The 22,670-nt window shown below is 41.1% G+C and overlaps 1 protein-coding gene across 1 annotated transcript in view; it reads left to right on the top strand.

The window, feature by feature from the left end:
• The window catches only part of LOC103725294 (dedicator of cytokinesis protein 8-like), a gene marked incomplete at its 3' end in the record, with an annotated part of 139,995 nt that overhangs the window by 100,169 nt on the left and 17,156 nt on the right, over positions 1-22,670 (top strand). Inside the window, exons 8-14 of the mRNA XM_017795478.2 lie at positions 2,194-2,260; positions 5,857-6,006; positions 10,507-10,587; positions 12,088-12,247; positions 13,894-14,030; positions 14,748-14,841; positions 15,722-15,884. Coding sequence (XP_017650967.2) covers positions 2,194-2,260; positions 5,857-6,006; positions 10,507-10,587; positions 12,088-12,247; positions 13,894-14,030; positions 14,748-14,841; positions 15,722-15,884 — 852 coding nt within the window. The remainder of the gene's footprint in view (positions 1-2,193; positions 2,261-5,856; positions 6,007-10,506; positions 10,588-12,087; positions 12,248-13,893; positions 14,031-14,747; positions 14,842-15,721; positions 15,885-22,670) is intronic.

Below are 22,670 nucleotides of genomic sequence, written 5' to 3' on the forward strand. Positions count from 1 at the left end.
GGGTGGAATATTCTATAGGTATCTGTCATGTCTATTTGATGTGTACTGTCACTTAATTCCAATATTCTCTGTTTACTTTATTATTTTAATATTTTATTTATTATTTTTACTTTATGTGTATGAGTGTTATGCCTGCATTTATGTACATGCACCCGTGTGGTGCAATGCCCACAGTGGACAGAAGAGGCTGTCAGATCCCCTGGAACTGGAGTTACAGCAGTTGTTAGCTGCCATGTGGGTGCTGGGAATCAAACCTGGATCTTCTGCAAGAACAGTCAGTGTTCTTAACCACTGAGCCATCTCTCCAGCCCCTTATTTTATTTTTTTTATCCAAATGACCTGTCTGTTTGGAAAATGAGGATATTGAAATCACCTACTATTACTGAGTTGAGGTTAGTCTGTGTCTTGAAGTCTAGTAGTATGCTTTTTGTAGAACTGGGTGTGCCAGAGTTTGGTGCATATGCGTTTAGGATTGTAATATCTTCTTGGTTCATTGTTCCATTGATCAGAATGGAATGTCCTTCTTTATCTCTTCTGATTAATTTTAGTTTGAAGTCTATTTCATCAGCTATTAGGATGGCATCACCTGCTTGCTTCCTGGTCCCATTTGCTTGGAATATTTTTTTCCCATCATGTCACTGTAAGGATAGTGCCTGTCCTTAAAGGTAAAATGAATTTCTTACCTTTAAGATAGGCACCATGTTTCTTATAGAAAACAAAAAGACGAATTTTGTATCTTAATCTTTTTCATTAACGTATGTCTTTTGATGGAGGGAGTTAAGGCCATTAGTATTTAAAGTTAATATTGAAAGATAAGTGATATTTTCTGTCATTTTGTTTTTCTTTTGCTGTTTGTGTTCTCAGTGCTATTTATTGTGCTTCAGTAATTATAGCTTCATTTGTTTTCTTTCTGTAGCTTCTTAGCTATGTTTATTCTTCCCTTCTGACCAGAGTATTGCTTCCAGTATTCTCTGTAGGGCTAATTTAGTAGACATGACTTTACATCTTTTAGCCTGTGTATATCATGGAAAGTTTTTCTTTCTTCTTCAACTATGACAGATAGTTTTGCTGGGTAAAGTAGTCTGGGCTGGCATGTGTGGTCTTTTAGAACTTGAAGTACATTGCTCCAGGATCTTCTGGCTTTTAAAGTTTTCGGGTCAGCTGTGGTTTTTTTCTCTTGCAGCTTTCAATACCCTCCCTTTGTTCTGCATATTTAGTGTTTTCTTGGACTTCACTCAGGAGTTTATTCCTATCATCTTTGAGTTCATTGAGGTGTTTGTTCCTGTCTTCTTTACACTCTAATTCTTTGAGAGTGTTTATGATTGCTCTTTTAAATTCTGTGTCCTGGGTTTCATCTAAGTAAATCTCACTGTGGAACATTTCTATAGAACTAGTGGATTCAAGGAGTCACATATTTTCTTGGCTTTTCATATTGTTCGTATTTTTACACCGTGACCTGAGCATATGGACTTCTTTTGCTGGTTATATACCTGATGTGAGATTCTAGTCTGCCTCTATTGAGTGGAAGTTTGGTTCAGTTTTTGTTGTTGTCCAACCTTGGTACATTTCAGATCAGGTATGGAGAGTTGGTAGGTCAGTCCTTCAGATACTCCGTGTTGAGTTTTGTTGTTGTTGTTGTTGTTGTTTTGTTGTTTTCAGTGTTGAGTTTTAATAGGAGGTTTAGGGGCTCATGCACAGTGTGAGGACAGCAGCATGGGTGGGCGAGGTTCTGGAGAACTCGCGAGGCTGGGCTGGTGCGTGAGTGGTGCAACCTGAACTAGGCTTGAGAGTTACAAGCATTTTGGTTTTTTGTTTTAGGTTTTTTGAGGCAGGGGCAGGGAATTGTAGCCCCTGTAGCTGATCTGGAGCTTGCTATGTAGACTGGCCTCCATCTCACAAAGATCTGCCTGCCTCTGCTGCCTGAGTGCTGGGACTAAAGGCATGCACTATCACACCTGTCTTACAAGCATTGTTTTTAAACTTTTTTTTAAGGAATGTATGAATTTTCCATTAACCTCTCCTGATTCTTCCATTTGTAGCTGTGTGTCTCTCATACACATGGAGTTATCCCAGTATTTCTTGAATCTGGTCACATTTTTAACCAGTTTGTATATCTCTATTCACTTTCAGAAAATTCAAAATTATCCAGGCTAGGACTATATTGATTTTTTTCTCTCTCTCTTTCTCTGACAGATTTGAGATCGAAATTGAGCCTCTGTTTGCCAGCATTGCCCTCTATGATGTTAAAGAAAGGAAAAAGGTACAAAAACAAAATTAACCCATTCCTAATGAACACATTGTGCTCATGGTTCTTTGTATTCATTTTAAAATATTTTATTTATTATTTTTGTGTGTGAATGTATTGCCTGCATGTACATAAGTCACCCTGTATCATGCAATGCCCCTGGAGGTCAGAAGAGGGTGTCGGTTTCCCCTGGAACTGTAATTACAGACGGTTGCTAGCCACCATGTGGGTGCTAGGAATCAAACCCAGGTCCTCTGCAAAAGCAGTCAGTACATTTAACTGCTGAGCCATTTCTCCAGCCCCTAGGTTCATGTTCTATAAGAACATCTTACTAGCTGGCCACCACACCCATGAGGGTTCATGTTTTAAATTTCACTTCTGTGTAGCAATAAAGCACATCAGATTTTTTTTTTTATGTGGATATGTGTGTGTGTGAGATGTGTGGATATGTGTGTATGCATGTCTGCATATGTGTGCAGGTTATGTGTGCGTGTACAGTGCATGTGTGGGTGTGGGTGTACCCAAAGTTTATGTCAAGTCTCTTCCTTGATTGCTTTCCATATTATTCATTGAGATAGCATCTCTTATTTGAACCCAGAGCTTGCCGATTGGGACAGTCCCACTAGCCAGATTGCTCCAGGGATTCCTGCCTCCACCCTCCAGATGCCTGAGTTGCAAGCACCTTCTGTGCCCACCTGGCATTATGTGGGTCCTTATGCTTGTGTGGCAAGTGCTTTGCCTGTTGAGCCATCTCCCCAACATGTATATCAGATTTGGAAGCAAATGAATGTTGATGGCACTAGGTCTTATGCCTTTCCAGTTTTTGAAGAAATAATCTAGAAATTTTAGTCATTTGTGTGTGCTCTTTGAAAATTCTTTAAGGGAAAGGCTTTCTGGAGGCAATGCTAGTTGCATAGAGAAAGAAATAAAATACTTTAGGTTATAATAAAAATAAAATAATGTGAAGTTTTTAAAAAAGTCCAGATAGTCATGTAAGGTTTTCCTTTTTTTTTTTGGTCCTGTGAAATAGGTTTATTGTGAGGCTGGGGAGATGGCTCAGTGGGTAAGAGCATTTACTGAGTTTGAATCCTCAGCACTACATAAAAAACCAGGCATTACTGTATGTACCTGTATCCTCAGGATTGGGGAACAGAAACAAGCTGATCCCCAGAGCTTGCTGGACAGCCAGACTAGCTGAACCTGTGAGCTTCCAGTTCAGTGAGGGGAGGGGAGGGAAGGAGAGAGGGGAGAAAAAAAAAGAAAGAAAGAAGAAAGAAAGAAAGAAAGAAAGAAAGAAAGAAAGAAAGAGAAAGAAAGAAAGAAGGAAAGAAAGAAGGAAGGGAAAGAAAGGGAGAAATAGATCCATGACAAGTGGCAGATATCATGCTTAGCAAAGAGGGTTTTAATGCTCCTGCAGAGGAGCCAGGTTCAGTTCCAGTAGTTTAGACAAAAAGATGGCAACCATGATTCTGCCATCCTTTATCCATAATCTTTTTGTATTGAAGGATGTGCAGCTCTGGGATAAATGTTAACAACCTATGAGATTTGTATTAGTTAAGGGAAGTTAACTGTTAACAGATAAGCTCTCAAATATAGTATTCTAAGGCAGTAGCTTCCAGGACTAGAGAGATGGTTCAGCAGTTAAGACTGCATGCACTGCAATCATGCAGACTAGAGTTTGGATCCTGCACCAATGTAACAAGCCAGGCATCCTTGTAAAGGCCTGTAACCCCAGCTTTAAAGCAGGTGGGCAAAATGAGACTTCTGGAGCTTCCTGCCTTCCAGCCTAAATGAGAAAACATGAGCCCCAGGTTCAGGGATGAGACCCTGTCACCAAAAAATAGGGGAGAAAAATGAGGATAAAGGATGACACCTTCTTCTGCCCCCCCAGGGACACACAGACACTCACATGCCCACACACACATAAATGAACAGAATAAATCATTTTTGAAAAGCAGTAATGGGGCTGGAGAGATGGCTGCTCAGTGGTTAAGAGCACTGGCTGCTCCTGTAGAGGAGCCAGGTTCTGTTCCAGCACCCACAAGGCAGCTAACAACCATCTGTAACTCTAGTTCCAGGGGGATCTAACACCTTCTTCTGGCCTCTGGGCATTGTATGCACAGGTATACTTACATATAAAACTTTCATATACATAAAATATAAATAAATATAAAAATAAAAAGCAGTAGTTCTCAAACTTGAGTGTGCAGAGAATCATCTGGAAGACTTGGTCAAACACAGGTTGCAAGGCTCCATCCCCAGGATTTCTGACCCTGTAAGTCTATGGCGTCTGAATTTTCATTTGTAACAGGTTTCTTGATGAAGCTGAAGCTACTGGTTAGGGTACTTCAGTTTGAAAATCATTGGCTTCCAGAATAAGAAGTTACTTTCTTTGTTTCTTAACAGTCCAAAGTGGTATGAGGTAAGTGACAGGCCACTAGTGCCTCTGCTCCACACAGTCAATCAGGAAGCCAGGCTGGTAGAAGTGCCTCTATCCTCAAAATGTGCTCTTTCCAGTCACTCCTGTCATTGCCGTTGATGTCCCTAATAAAGGAAAAGATGCGTGGAGGAGGCCTGGCATATCACTTCTCACAATTCATTGGAAAAAATTTGGTCACATAATCACCTCAACTCCATATGCAAGGGCTGTTACCTGTAGTCTCTGCCTAAACTGCCACTTCTTACTAAATCACTCTTAACAACTAAGGGAAGAACCCAATAAGGGCTGTCACAGAACCCTAAATTAGAAAGTCAGGGAGCACTGATCATGCCATACTCAGGATACTTAACGGTGCTGCAGTACCTACAACTGTCCCTACCTGCAATTAGCAATCTCTTTAGCACACATGCCAGGATGATTCTCATCCACCTCCCCTCATCACTGATGCAGAATCACGCTGAACTGCTCACTGTTCACTAGGCTCACTCGGGTCTTCTAGCCTGAGATACTTATCTGTGCTGGGCTCTCTTCCCTGTCCCTTCCAGCTCTACCTGTGGAAATCCATCACCTGTTGCAAAGGTCTCTTCCATGTAAAGCTTTCCTGGTGATCCCAAGTATCTCATACCTTCTAGAACTTCTGTGTTTGCATATGGTGATTTAATTTGCTTTTATTCTAGTTTGTTGTGTGTTGAGTTTTCCTGCATTCTTTTTATTTTTAGATAGGGTCTTCTTGTAGCCCCAGCTAGCCTGGAACTTTTTATGTAGACCAGGCTGGCTTTGATCTCACAGAGATCCTCCTGCCTCTGCCTCCTGAGTACTGGGATTAAAGGCATGTGCCACCATGCCTGACTTTTCCAGCATTCTTGGTTATAAACTAAAGTGGCAGAGGCCATGTCCTCCTATTATTCAGTGTAATATCTAGCACTTCCCTCATGCTCAGGAGATAATGGTGAATCAATAAAAATTTAAATGTTTCTCTCTCGAATGACTCCAGAATATTTAGAAGTTGTGACAGAATATTGATCAGACTTTCCAGTAGCCACTAGTCACCCACCATGTCTATGGTTACACTTTTCTTCACAAAATTTCTTTGCTACTTTTCACTCTAAGTATTTTTAGGCCAAGAATACAACAGATCTAATTTATTTTGCCTTTTACTGCCCATTTACAGATCTCAGAAAATTTTCACTGTGACCTGAACTCTGACCAGTTCAAAGGATTTCTGCGAGCTCACACACCCTCAGTTGACCCATCGAGTCAGGCAAGATCTGCGGTGTTCTCGGTCACCTACCCATCCTCAGACATCTATCTGGTAGTCAAGGTAGTTACACATAATTCAAGCTTTGTGTTCTGATGCTTGCATTGTTGCATTATTCCATCACAGGTGAGGGCTAAAGGAAACCATAGAATGTGTCTGCATGTCCCCAGTGATATTTGAGTTGCTTCTCAACTTAGCCCTTTTCCCTTACAAGTAACTTCTGTTTGGTACTCTAGAAAGACTAGGAGTCAGGGAGTCCTGTGGTCCTAGGTTTGAATCCTGACTTTGCACTTGTAACTATATGACTTTCTAAGACTTAGACTTTCTGAGACTTAGTTTCCACATTTGTCACCTCATGAGGATCACACTGACCTCCACAAGTAGTTGGACCTACAGCTAAAGCCTTGCCCTTCCTAACTAAGGAAAATGTCCTCAGCAATCTAGGTCTGGGAGGTTGCTATGGAGAAAGGAATAAAATCTCATAGTCATCAACAGTGCTCTTGTTTTTCTAGGATGCACAGGGCAGCATTCCTGAGTCCAGTCTCTGACAACCTGAGGCTTCCAAGTTTCATTCTCCTTTCAGCATCATTTCCTAGACTCTGTCTAGTCAGAGTCAAAAATCTGTGGGGCTATTTAAGTCGAACCACATTTCATTGGAGATTGTCCTCTTTGCTAACATTAGGAAACTGGAGCCTTTCTTTCTGTACTAAAGTAATCAGAAATTAACAACAAACAAAGGGCATTTAACCAACCTCAAACTGAATAATTGCACTCATTGACTCTGTAAGTCAAAATTTAGAGACAATTCAAAACACTGAATCCAAGTGCCTGATCTCATGTGCCTTCCACCTTCTGGTTTTGAACATCCCCCAGTTTGCCTGGTATCCTTTGTCTGTAATCTCGTTGATCCGTGTGTGGTCTAATTAGTAGTAGTGTAAAGGTTTCAAGGAATTCAGATGGCTTGGAGGTCACTTCCTTTGCATCATTTCACAAAGATTACTATAGCTTGAAGGGAGCTTGTTCAGTTTCTGGACCTATAGTTTAAAATCTTTTGATAGAGGGCTGGAGAGATGGTTCAGCAGTTAAGAACACTGGCTGCTCTTACAGAGGTCTGGAATTCAGTTCCCAGTACTCATATCAGGTAGCTTACAACCACCTGTAACTCCAGTTCTAGAGTATACAATGCTGTCTTCTGGCCTCTGTGGGCGCCTATATACATGTGGTGCACATACAAACATGCAGGTACACACATACACATCAATAAAAATGAACATAAGTCTTTTAAAAAATCTATTTCATGGAGTGAGAGGTGTAGCTCAGTGGTAGAGCACCAGCCTAAATGTTCCAGATCTTGGGTTCCATTTTGAGGAACAGAAAAAAGAAAAGGGAATTAAAAGAAAATACATCTTTGCATATCTACTGCTGTTGTGAAATTGCACGTCCTTCTCATTGGGGGTTCCTTAAACATACAGGACAGTTATCTTAAATTCCACTATAGTAGCCCTATTGTTAAGTTTACAAGCCTCTAAGACTGGAAAACCAGTAAAACCAACACCAGTTCTACAGAATTAAATTTGGGGCTGGAGAGATGGCTCAGCAGCTAAGAGCATTGGCTGTTCTCGCAGAGGATCTGGGTTTGAATCCCAGCACCCACACAGTGGCTAACAACCATCTGTAACTCCAGTTGACAGGGGTAGCTGTGAACACTGTGCACAACATGGGCACACTTCCACATATGCAGGCATAACATATGCATAAAATAAAAATAAATCAAAAACTTAAAAAAAACTTATTTCAAACTCTGCTTCTCGATAAGTGATTTTATTTTGATTAACTGACAATCTACCAACTGGTAATCTATTGGTTGTACCACTAAGTAGATTTCTAAACTTCTGAGTATAGACTTGGACATATTTGAAACTAACAAACACATTCTAAATTGTCTGGATATAATTAAGAAATTTAAATCTGGGGGCTGGAGAGATGGCTCAGTGGATAAAAGAACTAGCTGCTCTTGCAGAAGACTCAGGTTTGAATCCCATCACTCACATAGTGGCTAACAACCATCCCCAACTCCAGGTCCAGGGAATCCAAACACTTCCTCTGTCCTCCACAGGCACTACACAACACAAGTGCACTTACATACATGCAGGCGTAACACTCATACACATAAAATAAAAATAAATAATTTATTTTTAAAAAAGAAATTTAAATCTGCACTGGAATGCAATCTTGGTTTGGTTTCTATTTGTCTTAGCTATAAGGCCATTGTTATTGCTGCTTCCCCTTAAATACATAGTAAATAGTGTTGTAATACTTAAACCATCCAGGCAGATGTCATGTGATTAAGAGGGGCTTCTTGCTTTCTTATTTTTATTCCCAAGTCGAGCATCAGATTCTTAAATGTGTTTCAGGAAGAGTCACCTAATTCAGCTATTGAATATAATATTACTTCAAGGGATTATTTCAGGCTTAAAGGTTTAGTTCAATCTTTATGAGCACATGGAAGGATTTGTTTCACAAGTAAGGATTGGAAAGTGAAGATGGAAGTGAACCTCACGCTTTAAAAAAAAAAAAAAAGTTTAAAAAAAGAAAAGTCAGAAATTAAACCCACCTCTCCTGAATGGAACAGAGGTCAGCTTCTTAAGAGTTCCAGCTGTTCCTAATGTGCCCTCCCACAATGCTTGTGAAGACTTCCTCAGGGGTTTCAGTACAAGCATGCTTTCAAGTCATCCAGGAAGGACCCTGCAGTGGGTGCTCATGTCAGTCTGCAGCTCCTTCTCATGAAGCACCTGAGGTCACTCTGGCCACAAAGGAGGCAGTAGCTCCTAGTGCTATCAAATCTAGAATCTCTTGCTTCTAGATTCCAGGGAGCCTTTCCATGGATTTCAAGCCATTCCTTGCTACAGAGTTCTGAGATTCTTATATGAACTCTTTTCTTCTTTTTTTCGTTTTCTTTCCTTCCTCCCTCCCTCCCTCCTTTCTTTCCTTCTCTCTTTCTTCTGTGCTGGTGATGGAACCTGTAGCCTTGCAAGTAGTAAGCAAGTGCCCCAGCCGTGAAAGATTCTTAGTCTCACTCTACTCAAGGTTTATTTTAAAGACCATGTTTTTATTCATTGAATCCGTGGAAAAGTTGACTTCTTTTCAGTTTGTTCTACTGGAATCTGATTGCGAACTTCAGGAGAATAAGAGCCAGGTTTATGGTGTTCACACCTAATCTCCCTAGCAGTCATCACAGTGCAGACTCTTTGAGTGAATGAATGACTGAATGAATAAATGATCAGGGACACTGGTCAGTTTCTAGCTCAAGTCCTATGTGTCTGTGTTTCCAAGGTGTTGCCATCTCTCAGTGGTCCAGTTCTCTCTTTATGCCATGGCAATGGATGAGCCTTTAAATTCTTTTTGTGAAGAGACTTTCTGCTTGGACTAACTCTCAGAAACGGTGTTCATTGAGCAGCCCTATGAAACCCCATTGAACACTCTTCCGTCAGTAGGATATTCAGGTTTAAATAGTTTTTGCCTTACTTACAGCACTGCCTATTAAGCATGTGTGCCCATGGGCTATGTTGGCCCAGAGTTCTTCCTCGGGATTCACCTCAACACAGGCTAATGGAACTGTTTCATTAATATCTAAGTTCAGTTCAGTTTTCTTTGAGTAGAGAATTTTCAATTTTCAAATTTCTCCGTTTATTTTTCCTAAACATGGTGCCATATTTATTATAATTGGTCACTAGCTCCTTCACTTAAAGCAAACAGAAGACACTTGACAGTATTAGCCTTCATTAACAAATTTAGAAGATGCAGTCTCAAGTGATCTGCCTGCCTCTGCCTCCTGAGTGCCAGGATTAAAGGGATGAATGGCCTTTGAATTTATTTCTAAATCTGTTAAATCCAGAGAAGCAGCCCTAACAGGAAATCCAAGGGACACAATTACAGCTGATTTATTGTTTATTCATTCATTTTGTGGAAGGTTTTAGTCCCAACCTGACTTTTACAGAGACCATCTCTCCTTTGATCTTTGCAAACAATAATAAGGAAAATGAGCTTTTCCCTTCCTATATGTGTTTCCCAGGTTATGTTTTATAAAATAACTTGTATTGCATTTTATTATGCTTATAATACACGTTTATTGTTTTAGAAATAGAAACTTCTCATCAGCAATCAGAAGAAAATAAAAAAAATCACAGAATCCCACATCTGATAATAACCACTGTTACCGTTTGCTGTTATCTTTTTAATATGACTTTGTGGAATTTTTTCTTTTTCTGAAACTGTGTAGAATTCTTCATACTATATTTTTGTTTTGTTTTGTTTTTTGAAACAGAGTCTCCCAGTAGCCCCAGTTGGCCTGGAACTTGATATGCGATCCAGGTTGGCCTCCATCTCACAGAGAGCTGCTTGGCTTTGCCAGCTTCGTATTATATTATTTTTAAATCAGAAAGCACATATAATCGGCATCCTTTTCATCAAATATTGTCATTAAGCATAATTTTGAGGATTACGTGGCTCCCAGTATATGACTATAATTTGCTCACTTTATTTTAATGTTATTTTTGTTGGTAGATTGAAAAAGTCCTCCAGCAGGGAGAAATTACAGACTGTGCAGAACCATACATGGTCATCAAGGAAAGTGATGGTGGAAAGGTATGGTCATTTAAGTACTACTGACACCTTAGAATAAGTATATTTTCAGAAGTGCTCAGCAAAATAGTTAATGGAGTTTAGACTATCATATTTTCCCTTATAAAATATGAAAATTGGATTTAAATGAAAAAGGAAGGAGAAACCAGTTACTGAGAATAATAATATTTAAAATATTTTAAAGATTCTTTAAATTATTTAAAATATACTTTAAATATTTTAAATAATCTTTAAAATATTTTCATTATTTATTTTTATGTGTGTGTTTCCCCTGCATGTATTAAGTGCACCCATACATGCAGTGCCTACAAAGGCCAGAAGAGGGCATCAGACCCCCTGGAACTGAAGTTACTGATGGTTGTTAGCTGCCTTGTGGGTGCTGGGAACCAAACCCAGGTCCTCTGTAAAAACAGCCAGTGCTCTTAACTACTGAGCCATCTCTCCAACCCCTGATAATAATCTTTTAAAGGGATAAATGACTGAACACATTAATGATGCCACACATTACTGTGTGACTGAAATCTGGCTCCTACCAAGTCTGTTGCCTTGATTCTGATGCTCTGACTATAAGTGAATTGGGATGGTCGCCGAGGACCTATAAGCAGCAGGCCAGAGTTCTTCTGACCCTCCTCAGCAGCATGGGGTGTTGTCCTGTGCAGTGTTGGTAACTGACAACCAGCTGCAGCTTCAGCGCGTCATAAAATATCACATTATAGGTCCTGAGCCATGTAAAAGGCTTTTCTCAACACCAATTTGCAAAAGTTCCCAGTACAGCTTTTAAAACCAGGCCTTTCTGGAAAATGGTTTCCCTAATAAATATTGTAAGTTTCAAATAAAATTGATTGGACACAAGGCACTGGTGTTTTAAAATTTGTTAGTCTGAATTTAGAAGGAACTGCTTGGCTATGTTGTCAACAAAGAAGTTGTTAGGAATATTTATGGATCTTCTTAGAATTTCAAGGTAACTTTTGTGAAGTAGATTCTCTTGGAATTTTGATAGATGACATACTAACATTTCTTCCCTAAGTTTCTCTCAAGAGAATTCTGGTCATCTAGCTGGACCTAAAAGAAGTGTTTGCAAATTGACTGGTGTAACAAGCCTAGGATATTTCTTTTCTTGATAGAAAGTGTTGTTTGCTAATTGATTAATGTAGCCTGTTAAAAAGTTCTTTCTTTTAGCCGGGCGTGGTGGTGCACGCCTTTAATCTCAGCACTTGGGAGGCAGAGGCAGGAGGATCTCTGTGAGTTCAAGGCCAGCCTGGTCCACATAGTTCCAGGACAGCTGGGGCTACAGGGAGACCCTGTCTCAAAAAGACCGAAAAAAAGTTCTTCCTTTTAGAATCTTTGCTTCCTTATCAGCATGGCTTGTAGCCGGAGCGGATGACTTTGCAGCTGATTCACCTTACCCCCATCAGTGTAGTCACTGTTCTTTTGATTGAGCTGCTGACTTGGTGCTGGTGGTCTTTTGTTGGTTTCATCTTGTCTCCTTCTGTCTTCCTCCAGAGTAAAGAAAAGGTTGAGAAACTAAAACTTCAAGCTGAATCCTTCTGCCAACGTTTGGGGAAATACCGGATGCCCTTTGCCTGGGCCCCCATTAGCTTAGCAAGCTTCTTCAATGTCTCCACCCTTGAGAGGGAGGGAGTTGATATGGAGCCTATGCTTGGTAAGAATTCAGGCTGCCCTGGAAATAAGGGGGAATTCCAGTATATCAACTGTGCAGTTATTTCATTAGTAAGGGCTTGAGAGGGCAAAAGCGTGGGGGGGTGGGAAAGAAGAAGGTCATAAATAGAATGACTGAATTATGTGTGTTTGATCAGACAGTAACCCCCCCAAAACAATTACCATGAGTGTCTATGAAGCTTTAAATATACTTTTATATTAAGAACTTTGGATAGTATTTTAAGGCTTTAAAAAGTTAATTTTCAGAGCTAGGTGTGGTGGTGCATGCCTTTAATCCCAGTGCTAGGGAGCCAGAGGCAGGCAGATCTCTGAGATTGAAGCCAGCCTGATCTACATGGTGAGTTCCAGGATACCTGGGGCCACAAGGAGAGCCTGTCTCAAAAAGAACCACCCCCCAAAAAAGTTAATTTTCAGTAGCCATCCCATCTCAAATTTTAAAATGCTTGAAAATAATAAGAAAAGGACACCATGGTCAGCTCCCAAACAAAAGCACAATCACTGTTACAAAGCTTTGAAAAACAAAGCTTGAGTTTCTCAGCAGCATTTCCTGTCTCTTAAAGTTTATTTTGCCGATACATTCCTTAGCCCATCACTTCTGAAACGCTGCCTTTTACAGGGGGTTTAGGTGAGGGTATCTGTTACAGTCCTGGCTGTGGCGAAGTTACTGTTTCCTAATTGCAGGTCAAAACTCTTGCTTTATTTCTGATTTGTCAGTAACAAACTTCACCCATTCTGACCTTCACACCACAGTTTTTCTAACAAGGCTATTCTGTGTATGGCTTTATTTGAAGTGTGGGGCACTTAGAAGGCACTGGAAGCCAAAGCAAATCAACACAGGGTCTTTGAAACCTCAGTTAGGTCTAAATCCGAGATAGCTTAACCTGACCTCTGAAGCTGATTCCTAAGAAGCAACCCGAGACTCCAGGCATCATGCCGAGTTTAGGTGGCAATGGTAGCTCTCATTCAACATCATCTTAAGATTCAGGCATAAGAGAACTTCCAAAGCAGAAGTTGTAACTGTACATTCTAAGGCAGTTCAACTATTCATAACAAAATGCCTAGATTTTTCAGAATAAAAGATGTGAGATCTCTACCTCTTCAAAAGAGACAAGTGACTAAGGAGTTTCAGGATCCCAACCCTGTCTAATTACCATTAAAAAGGTCAGCCAAGGCAGAAACTCAGCTCTGTAGCCTGGTGCACATTAGAACCAAAATGTGCACAAACTGACCCTACCTAGTTTGGGTCACAATCCCCAGTTGGGGGTTGAGGGGTTGGTGGGGGGTATGTAAGCACATGCCTCTCCCAATGGAACACAAATGTAAAAGTAAAGCAAAGCAAACAATGGGCTAAGTAAGCTTATCAGAAGACCCTGCACTTGCTGAGCTCTAGCAGGGTGACATCTGGTAGGCTCTGGTCTCCAGTGGAAAGGACTTAAAGCCACATGGGGGTTCTCTATTCTGGTGAGGGTATTCGGACCTTCAGGAGGTAGGACTCCATAGAGGGAAAATACAAGGATGGCTGGGTTCAGCAACTTTAACTATATCTTAAATATGGTTAAGTTAGTAACTGCTGTGTGTTTAAACAGCGAGATATACATTACATTAGAATGACAGTTGTTTTCCTTAAAGGGAGAAACTCTGTGAGTGAGCGGAGGACTTTGTCCCAATCTAGGCGGCTTTCTGAGCGAACCCTCTCCTTAGAGGAAAATGGAGTTGGATCCAGCTTCAAGCCCACCACCCTGGCCACTAACGTCTTCTTCAAGCAGGTATCTGCATTACAGAGAATCTGAATTCATCTTGCATTGGCATGGTTGCTGGAGCAAATTAATTAGCCTCATGTGCCCTGCTGGATTGTTACAAGGATTAGAGGACATGCAGGCATGCCCCTGGCTAGACAGCTGTCCTGTAGCAGAGGGTAGCACTTATGCCTATCTTCGTTACTCAAGATAAATGTGAAGACAATGAAATAAAGATTCTTTGCCCATCTCCAGATCTTTGAGGAAGCAAGGTCCTTCCACATTGTTTCAGGAGTACAACAAGCTTCAATGGGTTGCTTATTACGAGGCAGAAGTCTAGGGTCTCAATTCCTCAGGGTCAGACAGGCTACCCTGGAAAGCAATACAAGTCCTGACTCCAGTAAGGCTGATGAGAGGTTGGCCAGCTTAGAATGTTGGACAGCAGCAGTTGAACTAAGTGATTTCAGAGTTGCTTGTCGTACTAATTTCTATGAAAGACTTATTAGAATCAAAAAGGTAAGCCAAGTATAGTGATTTTCAGAAGACTGTGGCAGGAGGATTTCAAATGTGAGGCTAGCCCGAGCCCCTGTTTCAGGAGATAGAAAAGGGGGCACAGAGGAAGGGAAAGAAAAGTAAAGAAAGAAAGAAGAGAGAAAGAACAACAAAGCTTTCAGGGCGCAATCTTAGAAATACCTGGTCTCAGGAGTCAGTAGTACATGTCCACTAACCTGCCTGTTCTCTTGGCAGGAGGGAGATCGCCTTAGTGATGAAGACTTATTCAAGTTTTTAGCCGACTACAAGAGGTCATCATCCTTACAGAGAAGGGTCAAATCCATCCCAGGTAAGGTTGCTTTGCCTTTATCCTCTTGAGGTATGCCCTAATTTGTGATTAGACATTCCTTGTCTGAGGCTATGTTTATTAAACAGTTTGCCAAGGGCAATGGGGGATTTCGCATTTGAAGTTAAGAAATCCAAATTGGTCTACATTTTTGACAAATCTGTTAATGCTCTCTCTTTTTCATATTCTTTAAATGCTTTATTTTATTCTAAAATGCTTTAGACTCGATTTCTCAGACAATTGGATAATCATTTGAACAGGTGAGCATCCCTTTCATCACTCAAAGTACATGGCATCCCCAATATTAAAAAGTAGCTGGGCATGGTGGCCCATGCCCTTAATCCCAGTACTTGAGAGGCAGAGACAGGCAGATCTCTGAGAGATGGGGGCCATCCTGGTCTACAAAGGAAGTTCCAGGCCAGCTAGGGTTACAGGGAAACCTTGTCTCAAAAATTAAAAAATTTAAAAAATTTTTTTTAAAAAGTGAGCATGAGATACTTTGGTAGAAGGTGAAGACAGTTTCCTTATCCGCAGACAACAGCACACATGGTACTTCTGAGCACCAGGGAACTCAGCCCCAAACCCACCAACTTCTATTGCTACTAATGCCTGGAAGTTACTTAACCGTGTATTATTGTGGTATGGTAGACCTGGAAGAATCTTCACTGACCTAATCCATTGCTACTTACTTTATAACTTTTTGCTCTTCATTTTCTAGAATGCTGACCTCAAAAGTTATCATAACACAGGAAATTAGCTGAGAACTCCAAAACTCTTAAACACCCATGTCTTGTCCTTAGTCTCGTAAGAGAAAACAAGCACAGTAATCCTGGGACCCCTCTTAACAGCTTCTTTATTGAAGCCCTCCTGTGGCTCATTTCAGGTTCCCTCAGACTGGAGATCTCCCCAGCTCCCGAGGTGATCAACTGCTGCCTGACGCCTGAGATGCTGCCTGTGAGACCCTTCCCTGAAAACCGGACACGCCCACACAAGGAGATTTTGGAATTTCCAATTCGGGAAGTGTATGTCCCTCACACCGTGTACAGGTGAGAATCGCAGACTCTTGTTTGGATAATGCCTTCCTCCACAGCCAGCCTCTCTTCCTACTTCCTAAATTTTGACAAAAATTAAATGTGATTGTTATGCTATTGTGGATGTGAGATCTCTTTCTAAAAATGGTTTGTCTTTGTAACAAGAAAGTGTTTCTTCAGTCATAATTGTAATTTAGATTATATTATATATGTTCTTACCAGAAATGAAGACAACAGTTACCTTGATTTTCTTCTGTGCAGAAGGACATTAAGGAAAAGAGTAATGTGACTCAAATGTCTTAGTCATCTAAATTACAGGTTTTAGATAGACATGGTCGCACAGGCCTGTAATTCCAGCACTCAGGAGGCTGAGGCAAGAGAATTGCAAGTTGGAGGTCAGCTTGGGCCACATACCAGATTCCAGACCAGCCTGGATTACAGACTGAGACCCTATTTCAAACAAAACAAAACACAGGTTTTCAGCTCAAGACCAGCTCTGTCCAAGAAAATTCGTAGCAATGAAAAAAATATTCCCTGTGTGCCGCCCAGTATAATGTCTACCAGCTTCCTCAGCTCTTGTTTATTCAGGGAGTACAAAGGAGGAGATCAATTTTAATCTTACCTAGTTTCAATTAATGCAAGCATAAGTAACATGATTGGCGGCTACCATTACGCCATCACAAAGAACAAGATACCAAAAGCCTGAAAGTGAAGTTTCTTTGGTTTCTAAGTGGCCTTGTGCCCCCTGATCCTCTCAGGGACTGGGAAGGAGCATTTGTCGGCACACACAGTTGGTGTGCTCATGTGCTTTTGTTTATTTTGAGAGATTTTTTTTTCTTTTGAAATTCAGGAAAGAATGCTATATCAAGCACACAGATTTCCCCCCAACTTCATCCTCCCCAAAGCAGCTTATCATTTCTGTCCTCATTTCTTAAATGGCTCAAGTCTCCTGCCTAGATAAGCTAAATATTTGTAGAAAGTAGTGACTCAATTCTCAACTCCTTGGAGGAAGATGAAGCATGAAGATGTTTGCTTATAAATACTGGGTCTCTATTTTTGTAGGAACCACATCCTGCAATTGGAAAAAGAAGCTTGTAGCACTGGAATAAGCCTTTATCAAATAAATTCTATAGCTATTCTCAGCATAATCATCCACAGGAGTCATTTACGACTCTTCACTCCTTGCTGCAAACATTACCCTTAATCACATCACAGTGAGATTTGGAATGCATTAGTGCACCGGTTGATTCTGAGTGTGGGAGTACTAGGAGGGCAAACCTGAGCAGGTCACTCTGCACCTAACACAGAACCTGAGAAGCAGGTCCAAGAACGCAGAACAGATGTTCTTTAACTGTACCAAACTCTATAGGAAGTTCAAGGCCACTCCACTAGGATAGGGTCTTCTCTCTTAGGAATGATGGATGGCATCCCTTTCCAGATTGGTGAAGGCACCTTCTCTTGGCTCTAGGACACTGTGCTTAAGGGAAAGGGAGATGTAACAAACTTGACCTAGAATCTTCTTCAAGGAATTTAGAGAGCATTTTGTCTAAACCTCTTGTGGTAAGGTTAAAGTTTTAACGTTTCTTCTCTGGTCTTCATGTGCTTCATGGTGGTTGATTAGAATTTTTGTTTGTTTGTTTGTTTGGTTTTTTGTTTGTATTTTTAAAGCAGCGTCTCCCTGTAGCCCCAGCTGTCCTGGAACTTACTATGTAGACCAGGCTGGCCTTGAACTCACCGAGATCTGCCTGCCTCTGCCTCCCAAGTGCTGGGACTACAGGCGTGTGCCACCACACCGGCTTGTTTGTTTGTTTTTTAATTTTATGTGTATGAGTTTTTTGCCCGCATGTTATGTAAATGTACCTGTGTGTGCAACCCCACAGTGGCCAGATGAAGGTGTCATATCCTCTGCAACTGGAGTTACAGGGACTGTTGTTAGCTGCCATGTAAATGCTGGGAACTGAACATAGGTCCTCTTCAAGAGCAGCCAGTGCTCTTAACCTCTGAGCCATCTCTCCAGCCCCAGTTGGTCGGTTTGTAATCTTCACTGTAAACCCCTTTCCTATCCTCTGTCCTCTTCATACCTGGAAGTGGAAGGAATCAACTCGGTTCTCAAGTCAGATTGTATGCGTATGTATGTGCAAGTCAGAGGACAACCCTAGGTGTTGATTTTCGCTTTCCTTGTTTTGAGGCACAGTTCTCTCTTGTTCTCCACTGTGTACACCAGCTATCTGGCCATGAAAAAGGATTCTCCTTTTTCCACTATCCATCTCACAGTAGGAACAGTGGGATTATAGACAGGCACTACCTTGTCCAGCTTTTACGTGGCTTTAGGGATCCACACTCGTGTCCTCGTGCTTGCTTAGCAAGTACTTCATCTAGTGAGCCATCGCCCCAGACCCAGATTGATAATTTGTCTAAGGCCACTCTCCTTTTCATTTCTGTCAGTTTTCTTCTTTATTTCCTTATCCTGATCATACCTCCAAAAACCTGCAATCCATGGCTTTTCTGTTCCCTTTTTCCTTCAAGTAAAGGATACTTGTTCACACCATGGCATCAACATCAGGTATGGCTTTAACATATCTCTCCCAAGAGTTATATCGTTTGAATAGAAAAGGTTTCCTCTGACTTGAAGAGGAACTCTGGACATCATGAGTTTGGCATATGGGTTGACCTTCCCTGTTGACACTGCTATTTCCATACTGCTCATCCTGGTCACAGGCACAGCAATCCAAGGATATCAAATATATGAGAATGGACATTTAAGAGTGCATCAGTGCCAGGAAAATGATTTTACTAAAGTTTAATCTCAAAAGTGATATTTTACTTAACTTATTAACTACCCAGATTAACTACCCAGGGCCTATGGAGAATAAATCATAATAGAACTTCTCAGGCTTTCTGAACATTGGGTATTCATAAAATGGAAACTTACTCAGATAATTGAGATCATGTTATAGATTGAGACGTGCTAATTCCAGAAATGACTAGGTCTCCTTCATCAGAGACTCTGGTTCTCTAAAATTACATGTAGCCTTCTTGGTGCTGGTGGGAAGGATGGGTGTGGTTTATGATGTCTATGTCCAACCTCTGTAGAGGCACAGACTAGCACCCTCTGAGACAGACCAAGGCTAGCAGCTTTGAGAAGTCACTACAGAATTACAGCAGTTCTGAAAGTGGGAAAATGAGGTTGATAAAAAGGATTATCGAAATCTGAGCTTGGTGTTCCATTGTCCACATCCAGATGTTTTAAAGACTAGCTAGTCACCTAGGAATGCTTTTGAATCAACTCCTCGCTTTATTTTCTATTACCCAACAGTTGACAGTAGAAGTGCCAGCTGCCTTGTGGTAGGAGCAGAACAGAAACAGCAGGAGTTGAGGCCAAGTCCCAGTGAAGCCTTCAAGGGCATCTTATCAGGTGGCTGCCATGGGTGGGGGAGGGGCAGTGTACAAGAGATCACAGGTTCAGAGGTTGTAATGAGCTTGTTAAGCTCCATGTCGTCCCTTTAACTAGTGATTACATTAAAGAAAGCCACATAAAGTGCATTTTCATCTCTCAGCCCAGTCTCCGAAATCTTGTTTGTCTAATTATCAGACTGTTGTGGAAGACTGTGTTTGCTGAGAACAAGTATATCAGTCAGAACATGATTTCTTTGATGGATAATTAGCTGTTTTCAGGCCTCCTCCTGTTCAGCTGAATGTTCTCAGATCAGAAGTCTGATCTGGCCTAACAAGGAGGTGCTACCCAGATCCCTGTGAAGTCTTAAGGAATACTTGCAGCATGCTGTAGAAAAGAAAGGCATAGGATGGGTATAGGGGCTGATCTTGAGTGATCATCAGGTAGATATGATTTAGTGGATAGCATTCTTAGGAAATAAATGAACTCAAAGTAACTGGGGATGAAATGTTTAGGAAGAAATTGGAGCACAGGAGTGTTTTTGAATAGGAGTTGATTTTTTTTCAAGGAAATGGATTTCCAATTTAAACCCAGTTAGCATTATTTCTGGTGTGTATCTTCTCAGTGCTAATGGAGGAGTGTGAGTGTGCAGCACAGTCCAGATTCACCCTGGAGGTCCCCACTCAGGAGGTCTGGTTGCTGTTCTTGGTTAAAAAGTAAAGTTTTCCCCACTACATCCACCCTCAGTTAGGTCCTCTATTGTATGGGGTCATCCAAAAGTCTGTGGTGTCTTAAAAGGCCCATGCCACTTCATCCACTTGACTGGGAAAACAGTCCCAGTGTGCACCTGGATTTGTGCCTCTATCCCAGCAGCAAACCTCTCACATGAGGATGGTGGTCTTTATGCTGTAACACTTCTCAGATACCTGTGTGCTCTCTCCAGCATCCATTATTAAGCAATCTTAGTTATTTATAACAAGTTTATCTCTTGTCTCTTTAAATCCCCATCAAAAGAATGCCTTACTTAAATCTCTGTTAAAAAGCACCTTCCCCTGGGCTGGGTGTGGTGGTGCATGCCATAAACGCAGCACTTGGTGGATCTTTGTGAGTTCAAGGCCAGCCTCGTCTACATAGTGAGTTCCAAGTCAGCCAAGGCTACATAGTGAGACCTTGTCTCAAAACAAAGAAAGCACCTTCCCATTCTTTATTGTTTCTTTAGTTGTTTGAATTTTATTTATTGAGGTATAGGTAACCTCTTCCAAAGCCAAATTTTAAAGATACTAAAGCAGAGAGTGAAATTCTCTACCACTCCTGATTTGCAGCCCCCTGCCCAGTTCCAGTTCCCCTTTTTTAAAACAGCTCATGAGTGTGCATAAAACAATCTGCTTATAAAAGCTTCTGTTCTGCAGAACTACTGCTAAGCCTGCTAAAACCAAGGATTGGACTTCTGGTATTATATCTATTTAGAGAAAAAATTATTATAAAAAATATCGAGGGCCTGTAATAGTTGCAGGCCCTATCCTAGACACTGCAGAAACACCAGTGAGCAAAACAGATGAACAGAGTCAGAGTACATCTCACATCTCAGGCCTATTTGGGGCTGTCTGAGGCAGCTCTCAGTTTCTTACACATCCTTTTAGATATGAACTGCACAGCCAGTACAGGATGCGTTTTCCTATCACACTGTAAATGTGGCACGATCTTCACCTTCTTCACCTTGCTTTCCTTCCTGAGCCCTGTATTGTGCAGAGAACTTTATATGAATGCACATAATCCTCTCTTGTTTTTTATAGCTACACTCAATCTCACTATATCACTTTTCATTTTTTATTTAAGCTTATGCCGATGGAAGTATTTCTGACCTTTTGCTTTAATAATGATGCTATAATGAAATATCTTACACATATGACACTTTTTACATGCCCATTTATTGGACAATTTCCTGCTTTTTAACCTTTAAAGGAGTGTTTAAAGAACACTGCCTTAAGATACTCAGAAAGCCCAGTTTGTTTTACTAGTCTTAGCAAGCAGTTGCTTGTAAGACAGAAACTCTACTAAACAAACCATTTACCTTAGAAGAGCAGTGGGCAAAATCTAGCCTTTTGAATTAGCCAAGGAATGAAAACAAAACAAAAAGATTCCTAATGCTAGAAGCAACTTGCTTTCAAACTCAATAATCCTTTTTTTAAGAATGGAAAAAATTCAGGACCTAAGCTATGGCTTTAGTACACTGTTCAGCCACTTGGGGGCACAAGTCGCCCACGTCTAGATACCAGCTGCCTCTTTCATTAGAAAACAGATACAGTGATTTGTTACAGTGCACCACACATTTCATTTGTTGTTTGTTTGCCTTTGAGACCCAAGGATAAGAAAAAGTAAAAAGTATTCCAGTGCTCCTGAGAGATTATTGTTGTCATTTTTTGCTAAGGATTTTATTCTCACCCTCAGCTCACCCCCAGGTGTGACCTTGCTAATGGCAAAGCATCTTGTACCTTTTGGGAAGACAGTAGTGGGAGGGAATCAAGGCACAGAGAATGAAACTTCCTTTGAGGGCAGTTGTTCACTGCGCACATTTACACTTCCAGCAACCTTGCCTAGTATGTGAAGCACACAGTGCGAAGATGGAATCTGCAGGTGAGGCAGTGGAGGGTGAAGCCTTAGGAGGTGCTGGTACTTACACTGCTGGCCCCACAGTTCACAGCTGCAGGGATTCGCCTTATTTTGTACGCCTCTTTAGTGTTACTTCTCCCAAATGACTGCCTGCTCTAAAAGTCCTTCTATTTAATGATGATGAAAGCTCTTTTCAAATAGGTTGGGGTGAAGGCTGGTTGGGGCAGAAGCTATGAAGTGATGGAATGAAGGTAAATCCAGGTTTGCATTTCACTGTGATGATGAACAGTTTGTCTAGACTAGAAGGAGCACCTTAACATTCAGGAAGCTTCCTTTCTTTGGTTTCTGTATTTTTGTTAGTGTTTCTCATCATTGTTTTATAATGGCGGGGGGAGGGGTTCTCGATATTTTACTCAGGCAAGCTCCAGACTTCTGGGTTCAGGAGATCTGCCTGTCTCTGCCTCCCCGGTAAATGGGCCTGTAGATATGCACCACTGTGTCCTACTTCATTGAAAATCAGCCTTTGACAAAGCTGCTTCTCTGATGGATTAGCCTTCTAGTCTATTCTCTCTCATTTCTTTTGCTGTTGGTGGGGGGCTCCTATTTTTAGCTTTTCTGTGAGCTTGAGGCCAGCCTGGTCTACATAGTGAGCTCCAGGACAGCTGGGATTACTGGGAGACCCTGTCTCAAAAAAATAACCAAAAAAAAAAAAAAAAAAAAAAAGGCGGAAGATAGGGAGAATGCGAGAGACAAGAGGCAAAATCACCTCCTTTGTTTCATATTCTTTGCTGAGCAGC

Source organism: Nannospalax galili, unplaced genomic scaffold (genome assembly GCF_000622305.1).
Source record: "Nannospalax galili isolate Female #2095 unplaced genomic scaffold, S.galili_v1.0 scaffold3109, whole genome shotgun sequence".
In the NCBI taxonomy this organism is placed as follows: Eukaryota; Metazoa; Chordata; class Mammalia; order Rodentia; family Spalacidae; genus Nannospalax; species Nannospalax galili.